Raw genomic sequence first — 13,655 nt, 5'->3', positions numbered from 1 at the left:
GCAAAACTAGTAATCCTCGCCAACCACTGCCCAACTTTGAGGAAATCTGAAATAGAGTACTATGCCGTGTTTGGCCAAAACTGGTGTTCATCACTACAGTGGTAATAATATTGAATTGGGCACAGCATGTGGAAAATACTACAGAGTATGTATACCGGCAATCATTGATCCAGGTGATCCTGATATCATTAGAAGCATGCCAGCACAGACTGGTGAAAAGTTAATCATGTAAAAATTTTCTTTAATAAAGCTTGTTTTAAAAGTAAAAAAAAAAAAGACACCCCATTTCATGGTATCTGCTTTGAGCAGCCTAAGAAACTAACACTATTAAGAAAAAAAGGAAAACAACAGTAGAAAAATGGGCAATTCAAAAAGGAGGAACTCTAGATAGAAATAAAAAGAGAGAGACCACATTAATAAAGTAGCAATCTCATTAGTAATCAAGGAAATTCAAATTCAAACCACAAGAACATATACCTGAATATCTAATTTTAAAAAAAAAACTGACAATGCCAAGTGTCGCAAGGATAAGGAGCCATGGAAACTTTCATACATTGCAGTTGGGAATATAAGTTTAGGCAACTACTACTTTGGAAAATTGACATTTTCCAATAAGTTGAAGAAAGCATAGCCTATGACTCAGCTATTCCACTCTTAGATTCATACCCAACAGAAATCTGTATACATGAGCCCCAAGAGACAAATACAAGATGTTCATAACAACAATATTTGTGGCCTGAGATAGGTTACATTATGTATCCCAAATAAAAACATTTTCTTAAACCCAATCCATTCCTGTGGGCATGAACCCATTGTAAAAAGGATCTTTTGAAGATGTTAGTTTTAGTTAAGATGTGACCCAACTGAAAAAGGTTGACCCTTAATCCAATTACTGGACATTTTATGAAAACAAAGCAGAAGGAGGAGGGTCAGGAGCTCGAGGTCAAAAGAACCTTGAAAAGAAAGGAGAAGATGCTCATTGCCATGTGATAGAAAAGAAAGGGGCCAAGGATTGCTGACAGCCAGCCCCAAAACACCACAGTCTTTAGGGAGAAAGCATCACCTTGCTGGACTTCTCCTAGCCTCAAAATTATGGGTCAATAAATTCCTATTGGTTATGCCAACCCATTTTGTGTTGTTTGTGATCATAGCCATAAAACTAAGATGTAGCCAAAAACTGAAAACAACCAAGTGCAACAGCTTTAGGATAGCTAAATAAACAGTGGCATATTCAAACAATTGGATAATGCACAGTAATAAAAAGGAATGGATGGGGAGCTCTGCCACATTCTCTAATGGAACGGCAACAATCCCCCAAGCGAAGGGGCAATGGCTAGTGAAGGATGGTCCACTGATGGGCCCTTGATATTGATGACTATGCTTATGAGCCTTTCTCTTGAAATTATAACTTAGCCTAGTGCTGTGGGGTGCCAAAGAGTTAACTTCTGAGAGTCTTCACCTTGCTCAAATGTGGCCTCTCTCTAAGCCAAACTCAGAATATGAATGCATTAGCTTTCCCCAAGCATGGGACATGACACTCAGGGATGAGGCTTGCTGGCACTGAGGGATTACGACCAAGTACCAACAAGCAATGCAACTGGAAAAAGACCTTGAATAAAAAGGGGAAGAGGCAAATACAAATGAGTTTATATGGCTAAGAGATTTCAAAGTGAGTTGGGAAGTCATTCCAGAGGTTATGCTTTTGCATATCTCAGCAGGATCTGATAGACTTCCAAAGTAGATACTACCCCAAATAGTGGGACTCCTGAGGGCTCTGGAGACACCCAGGTCCTGAGGTCATGGCAGATAGCTCTGAAGTTTGGTGCCTTGCCAGTGGGCCCTTCTTTGGAGTTTGTGCTTCCGAGTATGACAGAGTTGGACTCAGTTGTGACTTCTCTACACATGCCTCTTCTGTTCCTTTTATTTGAACCTATAGTTGGTGCTGAGTTGGTAGGTTTACCAACTTGATTCTTTGGGCTGTCCATGTGCCAGCTGGGACCTGAGCCTCAGCAGAGTTGCAACACCTACTCTCCAGTTCATTAGACTCACCCAGGACAACTTACGAGGAGGTAAGAATGGACAATCACTATACCAAGGAAACGAGTCTACAACTGCAAGAGAGTCCCATCCATCAGCCATATGGGATTGAGGCCCCCTCTCAATTGGAGGTGGAGTGGGCATCACCAACCCAGAATCCTCAGGATTGGGGAATAAAATATGGACTAGGGTAAACTTACTGGTGTTCTACTATAGACTTATTGTGATTCTAGTAATGGCCACTGGAAGTGCTGAAGGCAGGGAGAGGGAAAAAGAGGTATAATATGGGGGCATTTTCAGGACTTGGAATTGTCGTGAACGACACTGTAACAACAGATACAGGCCATTATATATCCTGCTATAACCTGCATAATTGAGTGGGAGAGTGTGAACTACAATGTAAACTATAATCCATGCTTAGTGGCAATGCTCCAAATGTGTTCATCATTTGCAATGAATGTATCACACTAATGAAAGAAGCTGTTAATGTGGGGAAGGGTGGGAGGTGTTGGGAGTGGGGCATATGAGAATCCTTACATTTTTTTGTGTGTAACATTTTGTATAATCCAAGTATCTTTAAAATATATATATATATATATATATTTAAAAAATGAATGGGCTACAATTACACAGAACAATGTGGTATTATAATACAAATATATATTAATCAAAAGATATAAAACAATAAATGCTTCATTTATGTAAAGTTCAAAAACAAAGACAAAACTAAACCATAGTATTTAAGTATGCATACTTAAGTGATAAAACTGTATTTTTTTAAAGCAAGAAAGTTATTGGTATACAAGTCAGAATAATGATCACTTTGGGTGGCAGAGAGGGTGAAATGATTGAAAGGGGGCACAAAAGGGATTTCTAGTGGTGGTTACAGAGGAACTTGCTTTGTGATAAATCATTGAACTGTACATTTTTCTTTCATGCATTTTTCTTTTTGTTACATTTCATGACAGGAAGAAAGTTCAGTGAAAATTCCAGTGGAGGCCCTGAAAAGAAACTTGAATTTGTTAGAAAATTAATTTGTTAGTATAGAAAGTTCTAGAATTTCTCCTAGAACTAAGAAGCAAAAAGATTTAAAATGAAGCAAGTCATTCATAGACACCCTTGACACTTTGCTTTATGATGTCTTTTCCTTGTACTAAATTGACATGTTTATTGATCTTAACATTATTGCAACTAATGAACAGGTTGTGGTCAGTTAGCACAGTAGGGTTTACTTCACGTGGCTCCTTTTCACTGAAAGGAATTCCCCTGGGAGTGTGTCATGTAGTAAAATCTAAAGGTTTCAGATTATTCTGCCTGGATTAAATCTCCATCCCATTACGTGCTAGCTAGCTTCTTGAATTGGGAATATTCCTTAATCTCTCTCTGTTCTTTGCCTGTAAAACAAGGATAACAATCCACTCTAAATTGTTGCTGTGAGTATAAAATGAGATGATATATATTAACTGCTTGATACAGTACCTGACACATAGTAATTGTTCAGTAAATGTTGGCTGCTATGATTTCATTATCTACCAGAAACTGGTGCTTTTATGAATACTTGTGACAGTTTGAAGTTATTTTATGAATCCCAAAAAGAAAAAGATTATATTCTTGAATTAATCCATTCTTGTGGGTGTGGGGCCCTTTTGATTGGACTATGACAGTGAGGCATGACTCAAGTTGGGTCTCCACCCTCTTACTGGAGCTTTATATAAACAGACGCAGAGAGAGACACACAGAGAGAGGAAGCCACCATTTCTGACCACGCCATATTTGAGAGGACTCGAGGATCGCTAGCAGGTGAAGCAGTAGCACAGAGCCTCCAAGATGCGGGACCCATAAGAGCAGCTCCAGGCTGAAGAGATGAGCCATATGCCTAATAGTTCATGGCTGAACTCAGGAAGAAGGTGGAGCAGCTCAGACAGAGAGGAGGCCTGGAAAGAGACAACCTTATGCCTGGTGGCCTACAGCTGGGCTCCAGAGATGGTGAGCCAGGATGGGAAGGCAGAAACCTCAGCAGAGACCAGCTGCCATCTTGCTCCACCATGTGGCAGAACCCCAGGATCACCAGTAGCCAACTTTGGTGTGAGAGCATCTCTGATGGTGCCTTGATTTGTACATTTCATGGCCTGAGAACCGTAAGCTTTTACCCCAAATAAAATTCCCATTCTAAAAGCCAACCCATTTCTGGTACTCTGCATCGGCAGCCCTTTGGCAAGCTAAGACTAATACCGTTTCCCGGTGTTAGACAGTATCGGGATCAAACGTACTTTCTGGTCCCTATGCTATTAATAAATAGTTCTGGGAGGAAGAATACTTTCCTGTTTTTTGTGCTAAAACAATACCAAGACTGAACAACAACAACAAAACTGAACTGCTTGCTCTAGGAAATGGCTGCTCCTGGAAGAGAAGACTGTGTGCCAACTTTCTCAGGAAGACTAAAGCAGCTTGCTCCTCCAGGCTCGCCTGAACACCTGGTCTCACTGGCCTTACCAATCTAAAGCGATTATGTCATAAAACCTGCCCAACAAGTTCCTCTCCTCACTAGACCTGCCTTAAAGTCACCCAGCTCAGACTCTGAAACTCCATATATACCCTGCCATATTTCCCTTTCCAGATTTCTGAAACCATTAAAGTGGAATTCTCCTTTACTATAAAGTTTGTCTCATAAACTTCACTTTGCTTGATCGATAGGTTTTTCCTGTGACTTTTTGGGTGCTTGACAGCCATAATTCTCAGAAGGATAAATCATTGTTTAATCTATTAAATAGTCTTTCTTACTCCTGGATGCTCAACACTACAATTTAATGTTGTCATAACAATTCTCTATTTTCCCAATGCATATGAAGACAGAATTAAACTATATTATCATGCTCATTATGCCTCTATAACAGATGGTTGAGAAAATATTTTTAGTTCAATAAAAAAGAAATTAGTTCAGACCCACAAAGGTGATAGTCCAAAGACATCTCCTCCTTCTGAAAGTCGGGATCTACAATTGAAAGAATTCTCAGTACTTGAGATTACAGGAGACCATAAAGAATTTCCAGTAGGCCGACCGCTCCCTCTGGTCCTGACACTGGCTCTCATCACAGTAGAGCTCAAAAATTAGATGCTGAAGAAATGGAAGCACAATTATTACATCTATACATTTAAGAATGTTTCTACAATAAATTGTTTTTAATTCCCAAAGCTGACTTGTATTTTACTTATAAAAGTAATCTACCAAAATTTGTCCTCTGACAAAGTTTGAAATAGGTTGGCTTTAAAACTAAAATATACTTGTCACTTTAACCAAGAGAAAATTTAAAAATAGCTTTCTACTAGGAAAGAAAGCCATTTCTAAAAGATTTTTTTGACACAATTCTTCTGTACCATATTTCTAGATATATGAGATATCCCTCACTAGAGGGAGCTCAGAACCCACTAATAAATGAAAAGACAACCTGAATAAAATGTCATTTCACTTTAAGAGTAAAAGCAGTCTGTATGGAAAAATATAACAGATTTCCATGTGTTGGAAATTTTTTATATACCTAAAATTTTCAATTATTAACCCCTGCAATTCTAAATCATAAAAAAAATGAATAAAGCAAAGTCTCCTAATAATCAATTAATTAATAAGCAAGTATTGTAAGCAAGTACGGTGTAGGGCAAATAAGAAATATGGCATTATCCTTGGCCTCTTGAGGAAAAATATCCTAGTATTCATAGGAAAGATCAAATCATATAAGGCAGTGATAATTGCGGGTACCCAGAAAGACTGTTTGGCGAAATATAATTCTTTCTGGCTGCCCTTTTCCTGTAAACTAAACAGCCACTATCCCTTCCTTATCACACCGTGCTGGCCTCAGCCCCTGAGTCCTTTAGTCCCCAAAGCAATGTTAAGGCAAGGCTGGGGGCAGCAGGAAGTTTTACTAAAGGTTTGAGGGAAAGCAGCACCTTATTTGAAATGTCCCTTGGCTCCCTACACCCTGTATTCTAGTCTGCTAGGCTTCCGAAAGCAATATACCAGAAATGGTTTGGGTTTTACCATGGGGATTCGTTAGCTCACGAGCTTACAATTTCAAGTCTCAGAAAAAATGTCCAAATCAAGTTATCATCAGGTGATGCTTTCTCCCCACGACCAGCTGCTAGTGGTCCTGGACTCCTCTGTCACAGGGCAGGGCACATGGTGGCCTCTTCCACGTTTCATTGCTTTCAGCTTCTTGCTTCCATGGCTTTCTTGCTGTTTCTCTCCATACGCATCTCATTTATTGGTAAGAGGATTAAGACCCAGCCTGGGGACGCCCCAACTGAAGTAACCTAATCAAAATGTTCCACCTACAATACGTTTACACCCAGAGAAATGGATTAATTCTAAGGAAATGACTTTCTGGGGTCCACACAGCCTCAAATTTATCATACCCTGCAACCAGAAACTTCTCACTGGCCTTCACATCTCCTCAGGTTCCAGAACCACCAGCACTATCCCCAGATTGCAAACCCTTTCTCTACTCTTTGAAATTGTTCACATCTCTTTATATCCCAGGCTAAGTAGCAATATGTTCCATGCAAGTATGTACCAGATATTGCATAGGAGATATACACATACACACATATATATATATTATTTCTTTTTAGATACCAGGGGCCAAGGATTGAAACCAGGACTTTGTATGTGGAAAGCTAGCACTCAACCACTGAGCCACATTGACTCCCTTGAGTTGTTAAGCTACATCTGCTCCCCAGGATGCACTTACAGGAAAAAAAAAAAAAAAAAATTCCTTTTTTATCTGAAATTCAAATTTAATTGGGCATTGTATTAGCCAAAGGGGTGCTGATGCAAAATACCAGAAATCTGTTGGCCTTTATAAAGGTATTTATTTGGGGTAGAAGCTTACAGTTACCAGGCCATAAGCATAAGTCATTTCCCTCACCAAAGTCTGTTGCCATGTGTTGGAGCAAGATGGCTGCCAACATCTGCAAGAGTTCAACCTTCCTTCTGCCTCTTAAGGCTCTGTGAGCACAGCTTCTTCTGATCTCACCTGTAGACTGGTACAAGGCTCATCTCTCTCACATCGTCTCTCTTCCTGGGGATTGTTTCTTTCCAGACCCAGCTGCTCAGCTCTCTTCACAAGGTCAGCTGTAGACTCTCAGGCCCATCCCTCTTCCTGGGGCCTCTGCAGTCTTCCAGCTGTCTCCTGGGACTAGAGCATCAACACTCAAACTCCCTCCTCTGCCGTGTCATTTTCTCTGTGCGTCCCTGCCCACCAAGTGTTGGGGGCTCAAATGTCCTATTGAAGTGGCCAAATTGAAGCCCTAATCATAATTTAATTAGGTAAAAGTGAAACCTCTGAATTCAATACAATCTAATCTGCGCAGGGAAACAGACCAGTTTACAAACACAACACAACATCTATTTTTGAATTTCATAAACAATATCAAACTGCTACAGGCATCCTGCTTTGTTTTGTTTTGTTCCTAAATCTGACAACCCTACCTCAAAGCCTTCACTCTTCTTTCCCTGAGCCCTTTTATTTAACAAGTTCTGTTTCACCCTCTCCCATATAGAACAAACTGAGAGACATTCGCTTTTCTCACCTTTCTTACAACAAAGATTTGGTTTTTGTTTTAAAAAGCATTTTTTCTTTCTTTCTACCTCAGTAATCTATTTCCTGTCTATTGACATGTGTGACAGTGATTGTTGTGTTCTCAAACTCACTTTTGTGACTGAAAACATGTGTTTCAGAGACTTATTCATACATTTAGTTCAGTGCCTTTCATGTTGATTTAGGATGTATCACACATTCCACACCAGGTACAGGGATACCAAGATGAATAAGAGAGGCAGTGTAGTATGAAGTGAGGAAGTAATCAACTAGCCCACATCAGCAGACAGCTCTTACCCCAAATGACAACACTGAACTCCGCATGGTGTTTTCAAATTCCAGTTGAACATTGCTTGTGAGTTGGTGACTTTCCAAGGAAGAGGATAGCCTCTGGAACACCAGCATCACACTTTAGCCTTAAATAAACTGCTTTCTTTGCAAGGGACACTCAAGTGAATTCTCTCCGGCCACTTTCAAACTGAGACAAACACCTAAAGCAATTTTGGAGACTGATGGTGAACTCTTCTAGAGAAACTGTACACAGATATCCCCTTATAGGGAATAACTTCTATAGTTAGATAACCTCAATCACTGTAAATAGATTCTTGTTAGTTTCATCTCTGAAGATTAATTATTCAGCTTCCAGATTATGAGATACATAAAGGCACTTATGTGTTGTTACAATCTGATATGAAATTCATCATAGCCAAGTTTCAGGAACATTTTTTTTTAATTCTTAAGGATGTTTAATTTCCCTTGGTATCTGCTCTGGGATGTTGCTATTTAGACTGTGATCCATAAACCAGCAGGTCTGGCAATGCCTGGGAGCTTCCTAAAAATGAGGCATCTCAAGCCCACCCTAGATCCATACAATCACCATCTGCATTTTCACCTGATCCCCAGATGATTTGGAGAACATTAGATTTGAGGAGCACTGGACTAAGTCCTACCTAGCATGATGCCTGGGCTCTTCAGTGCATGCTGATTGGCTTGTACAATATATGGCTATGTTCCTTTACATGGTGCATAAAAAGAACACTGAGTTTATCATAATCATTACCATCTTCCTCATTCTCAAAATTGTAAAATCATACTTTACTATGTTTTTGTCTTAACTGCTTTGCAGTTTGATTTAGAAAGACGCCCTGCTCTGCAATGGGAGAATGGAGCGGCATTCACATCAGGGCTTGGGAATTCTGCATGGGTAGATGGTAGATTGGAAAGCACTAAGCCAAATGCTACATCTTCTCCCCTCCCCCATTCCACCCCAAGTCTTTCTCACTCATTTTACCTATAGGAGCCCTTGGTCCATAATAGGAAGCATCTCTTCCAGATATCACAAGCATCTCCTTTTTCCATTAGTACCCTTTTCATACCACTTGCTACCATCCTAATCTTTAAAAAAAACAAAACACTTTCAGGCAGTGCCCTAAATTTACCTGTATTTTAAAAGAGAAAGTTCTCTTTACAATAAGTCATTAATAAACTATGAATAATTGATGATACTTTATGACAATATTTCCCACGAGTGCTCTGGATAGTGCTATTTATTGAGATAAGCTATGAACAACAGAGCTCTAGGGCTGATCAGCCAGGGAAATCCTGCCTCTTCTGCATCCCATTGGTGAAATATAGACAAGGGTATCCTGGTAAATATTTAACGATTGGCTGTCTGGGGGAAAAGTCCTAATTTGTAATGTTTGCAAATCCCCGTGGTATAAAACCTCCCACCAAGGCTGATTTCATGCTAGCAATGTGACCACTAGAATACAGAAATCAGAAAAGGCGTGTAATACAAATTATATAGAATTTTCACAATACAGATGCTCTAGATGTAAATAAATTCAAGGGCATAGATAATAGTAAAAGGTAGTAAAAACTTAAGTAGTGGTAATTTTTGTATTTATTGCTTTTGTTTTAAAGTACTTCTTTTAATTCTAAGTTTATATACTTTAAGTTTTAATAATGGCTGGGTTTAACAACCGATTTGCAAAATTCCTGAAAATTCTGCTTGGCTCTCCCCAGCCCAGAGGGACTGCCCCAGCACACCATTGAAACAGATATCTCACGGCTCAAACATTCACAAGCTACTGTGCTTTTTGCCACTCGCAGAGAATAATTTTGGGACAATCTCAAACCGAATTTCCTGGAGACAGGCTCTAATTAGAAGGGCATGGGTCAGATGTCGATGAGGGAGAAAATTTCTAAGGACTGAAAATCAACTTGTCGATGGATTATACGCCCCAAATAGTGCTACTATGCCCACTTTATCACCAGGGTCCAATCCTCAGCACAATATTCCGCTGACCGGATCCAGGAAGGCGAAGCACGCATGCGCACGTCCGACGGCGGCGGCGAGGCGAGAGGCAGCGGCGCGCGTAAGAGGCGCGCTCACAAGGCAGCCAGGCGAGAGCGCGCGCCAGAGGGGCCGCCGAGAACCGGGTTTGACGGAGCTCGGGCCTCTGCCATGGCTCACAGGCCGAGAAGGAATTTCCGGCAGCGTAGAGCTTCCTCCAGCGACAGTGACGAGGAACCATCTGCAGAACCCCGGACTCCCAGGGAGCAAGAGGCTCCGAGCTCTGCGGAGGAAGGACCACCCTGCGGAGGAGGCCGCGCCGAGGCGACGGAACGAGCGCCGCGGGCTCGGGGCCCTCGAGGCCGAGGCAGGGTGTGGGCGACTTCTCGGCGCTGTGTGCGCGGCGCCTGCGCGGAAGGCCGCCCGGGAGCCCCAGGTGACGCTGGAACGCGGCGGGCGCGGGAGCTGACGCGCAGGGCGGCGGCCGCGGGGTTTCTGGAGCCGTCCCGGGACGGTCTTTAACGCTCTGTCCACCACCTGCGACGCTGAGTCGTAGAAATAGAGTTAGACAGCCGGCGGGGAGCACTCGCCCCCTGCCTGCATCCCCACCTTCGGCTCGTTGAGGGAGTTTTGGAAAAAAAAAAAATCTGTGTGGTTTGAGTGCTCTTCTGTGCTTGCACCACCTAAGGACCATCACCGCTTATAGTTGTAATACAACACTTGGTGTTTAGGAAGAACTTAAATCATCACGAAGTTAAGTAGCTTTGAATGCTCTTAAGAAGGCAGGAAAGTTATATGTACCATTTTGAAACTTAACCAATTAAGAATTGAACCTTTATTTTTTAGAAAACGCTTCACCAAACATGTTCCTTAGAAAAATCTAAGTGACGGGTTTCATGACGTTCTTTTGCTTGTTTTTCTTTTCATTTGTTATTTACAAAATCTGAGGTAAAAGTAGCAACATATATTGGGAAGTAGCTCGAGTAACGGGTTAATGACACTGTAGACTGTAATCAATCATGGAGTTAAATACGTTGTAGAAATTTTGAAGTACTTTGGAGCTCTTTGGTATTCTAACAGCGTAAAGTTGTTTACAAAAAAAGAAGTGTAATCTGAGTTAGCGTTAGAGTTTAATAAGGACTACTGTTTGTAGTTAGTCTTGAGGTTAAAAAAACTTCCTCATTAAAGGAAATCCTGATGTCCTTTTAATCTGTCCATTAAAGCCATCTTGATGTTTCTGAAGTTTTGATAGATTTTTGTATTTGATTTTCTGCTCTAAAATATATGTCATGCAATTAAGGTTTGGTAAGGAGAATTGAGACCAGGAATTCTTTGTGATCTTAAGAACCCTAATTTATACTCATGAAAATGACTGAGGACTCCAAAGGACTTTTGTTTCTCTGACTTATATGTATTGATATTTACCATATTCAAATTAAAACTGACAAACTTGCATCGGTTTATCTAAAGAACAGTAACCCATTACAGGCCCTTTACACGTAAGGATAAAATTTTTGTGAAAAATAACTTTTCAAAAAAATAGCAAGAGGTGTGCATTCTTTTCTATTCACAAATATCTTTAATGTCCAAGTTAATAGAAGGAAGCTGTATTCTCATATCTGTTTCTATATGCAGCCTGTTTTGCTATTTTGTTTTTGTTGATGTGAGAAAATCCAGGATGTAGATATGTAGAGGAGTATTTGATAGCTTTTTTAGACCGTTGTAGGTATTCTGCTTTAATAATCAACTAAAGCTCAAGTAGTTTCTTAAAGTTTAGTTGTAACATGGAATCTTAGTAAATTTTTCATGCGTTATTACATTAAAATCGATGATGTGCACTTTGCACAGACCTTTTACACATGCATAATTGATAACAGCATACATTGGTTATTTGGAAAGTATTTGTTTACTGAGTTTGTAGACTTTGACATATTTTATTATATAATATCAAAAATGGTTTGTTAATGTTACCACTGCCCTTAAGTATTGGGAAGGTGTCGTGTTTGCAGTGGAAGATACACGTTTTCCAAAGTTCCAATTTTCACTTCGACTCTAATTCTTATTAAGTAATAGGCACATTTTGTTCATTTTTGAGAAAATGTTTACCACATGCTCACATCAAAATAACCGGAGTTTTTCTGACATTCGTTCTTCTTTTTTTTCTTAAAGAAACTTTAGATTACATAAATGTTACATAAACAATATAGCGGATTCCCATATGTTTCCCTTCCTCCCCCTTCCATACTTTCTCACATTAACAACATCCCTCATTAGTGTAGTACATTTGTTACAATTGATGAACCCATATTGGAGCATTGCCACTAAGTGTGGATTATAGTTTACATTATAGTTTAGACTCTCTCCTGCACAACTTTGTAAGTTATGACAAGATATATAATGGCCTGTATCTGTCATTGCAACATCATTCAGGACACTTTCAGTGTCCAGAAAAAGCCTCCATATTGTACCTATTTTTCCTTTTCCCTCCCCTAAGCCTCTCTGGTGGCCAACACCTCTACATCAATAATAACAAGTTCTTCCAATACTAGAAAAATAGTAAGTCCACCCTAGTCCATCATTCGTTGCCCAATGCTTCTTTGGGGATGGTAATGTGCACTCTGCCTCTAATTGAGAAGGGGCTTAGATTCTATGGGGCAGATGGGACTATATTGCTTACAGTTATAAACTCTGTGTTCCTTGGGATGATTGTCCATCATCATCTCCTCGTTAGTTGTCCTGGGTGAGTCCAGTGAACTGGAGAGTAGTTGTAACTGTTGAGATTCAAAGCCCAAGTTCTTGCAAATGAAATGATGTTCCTCAAAAACCGTGGCTAATCCAGTTTGCAACTCAGTTTTTTTCCTTTAGATGATCATTCTATTTCAGTATGCAGCAGAAGTACCTTATGCATACTTCCATTTTGTTGTAAAAACTATTAAAAAGATATGTACTCAAGATTTAGTAAAATTCATTATTTTTTATTGCTTCATCAGGGTCCTTAAGTGAACCTGGCTTTTTTTTTCTGCTAATGTCTGGTGGTGAAAAATATGACATACTACAGATTGGTGTCACTGCCTTAATTCATACAAAGGAACCAGCAATTTTATCTACCATTGCTTTGGTTACATTATGTAAATATTAATAGAGTGAAAAAGGCACATAATGTGTTAGTATTATGATGGAAGTAGTTTTTACTTCATAGACCCTCTGAAGGGGGGATGATGGACCACATTTTGAGAATCATTTTTCTAATGTCAATCATCTTTGGGAATGGATAAGGGTTGTCATAGATAGCTATTGTGAGCTACATTTGTATTTATTCTTCCTTTATAGTTTGGTTTTAATCCAGAATTATTTTGAATTGTATATCAGTCTTCTATTTATGGAAAATTTTTAATGTAATCTTATGTTTTACAGTTATTCATAAAAAGAGTGCAAAATAATTGTAATCTAACAAGTCCTTTCTTGTCTATAATACCAAGAATTCCTTTATAGTTTGCTCATTTGATTCTCACAATACCCTGGGAGTGTCATCTCTGTTATGTCATCTTTATTTAACAGATTAATTGAAATTAAAAGAGTAAGTGACCTTCCCAAAATCACACACTGAAAATAGACCATGATTTGATTTGGAATCAAAGTGCTTATTATAGTACTTCTTGCCAGCAGCCATTGTAATAAGGTATAATATAAAGAGACTCTAGATTCTGGAATTGGATGGAAATAGGCTTAAA

The 13,655-nt window shown here is 39.6% G+C and overlaps 1 protein-coding gene across 2 annotated transcripts in view; it reads left to right on the top strand.

The window, feature by feature from the left end:
* Positions 1-2,983: 2,983 nt before the first annotated feature.
* Positions 2,984-13,655, top strand: part of GCFC2 (GC-rich sequence DNA-binding factor 2) — a 50,630-nt gene continuing 39,958 nt past the window's right edge. For both annotated transcript variants that reach the window (XM_004473349.5, XM_004473352.5), the window contains exon 1: positions 2,984-10,360. In XM_004473349.5, coding sequence (XP_004473406.3) covers positions 9,961-10,360 — 400 coding nt within the window. In that variant the 5' untranslated portion in view covers positions 2,984-9,960. The remainder of the gene's footprint in view (positions 10,361-13,655) is intronic.

Source organism: Dasypus novemcinctus, chromosome 17 (genome assembly GCF_030445035.2).
Source record: "Dasypus novemcinctus isolate mDasNov1 chromosome 17, mDasNov1.1.hap2, whole genome shotgun sequence".
NCBI classification, from domain to species: Eukaryota; Metazoa; Chordata; class Mammalia; order Cingulata; family Dasypodidae; genus Dasypus; species Dasypus novemcinctus.
Note: the sequence above shows the minus strand (reverse complement) of the source record. Positions and strands in the feature narration are given on the sequence as shown.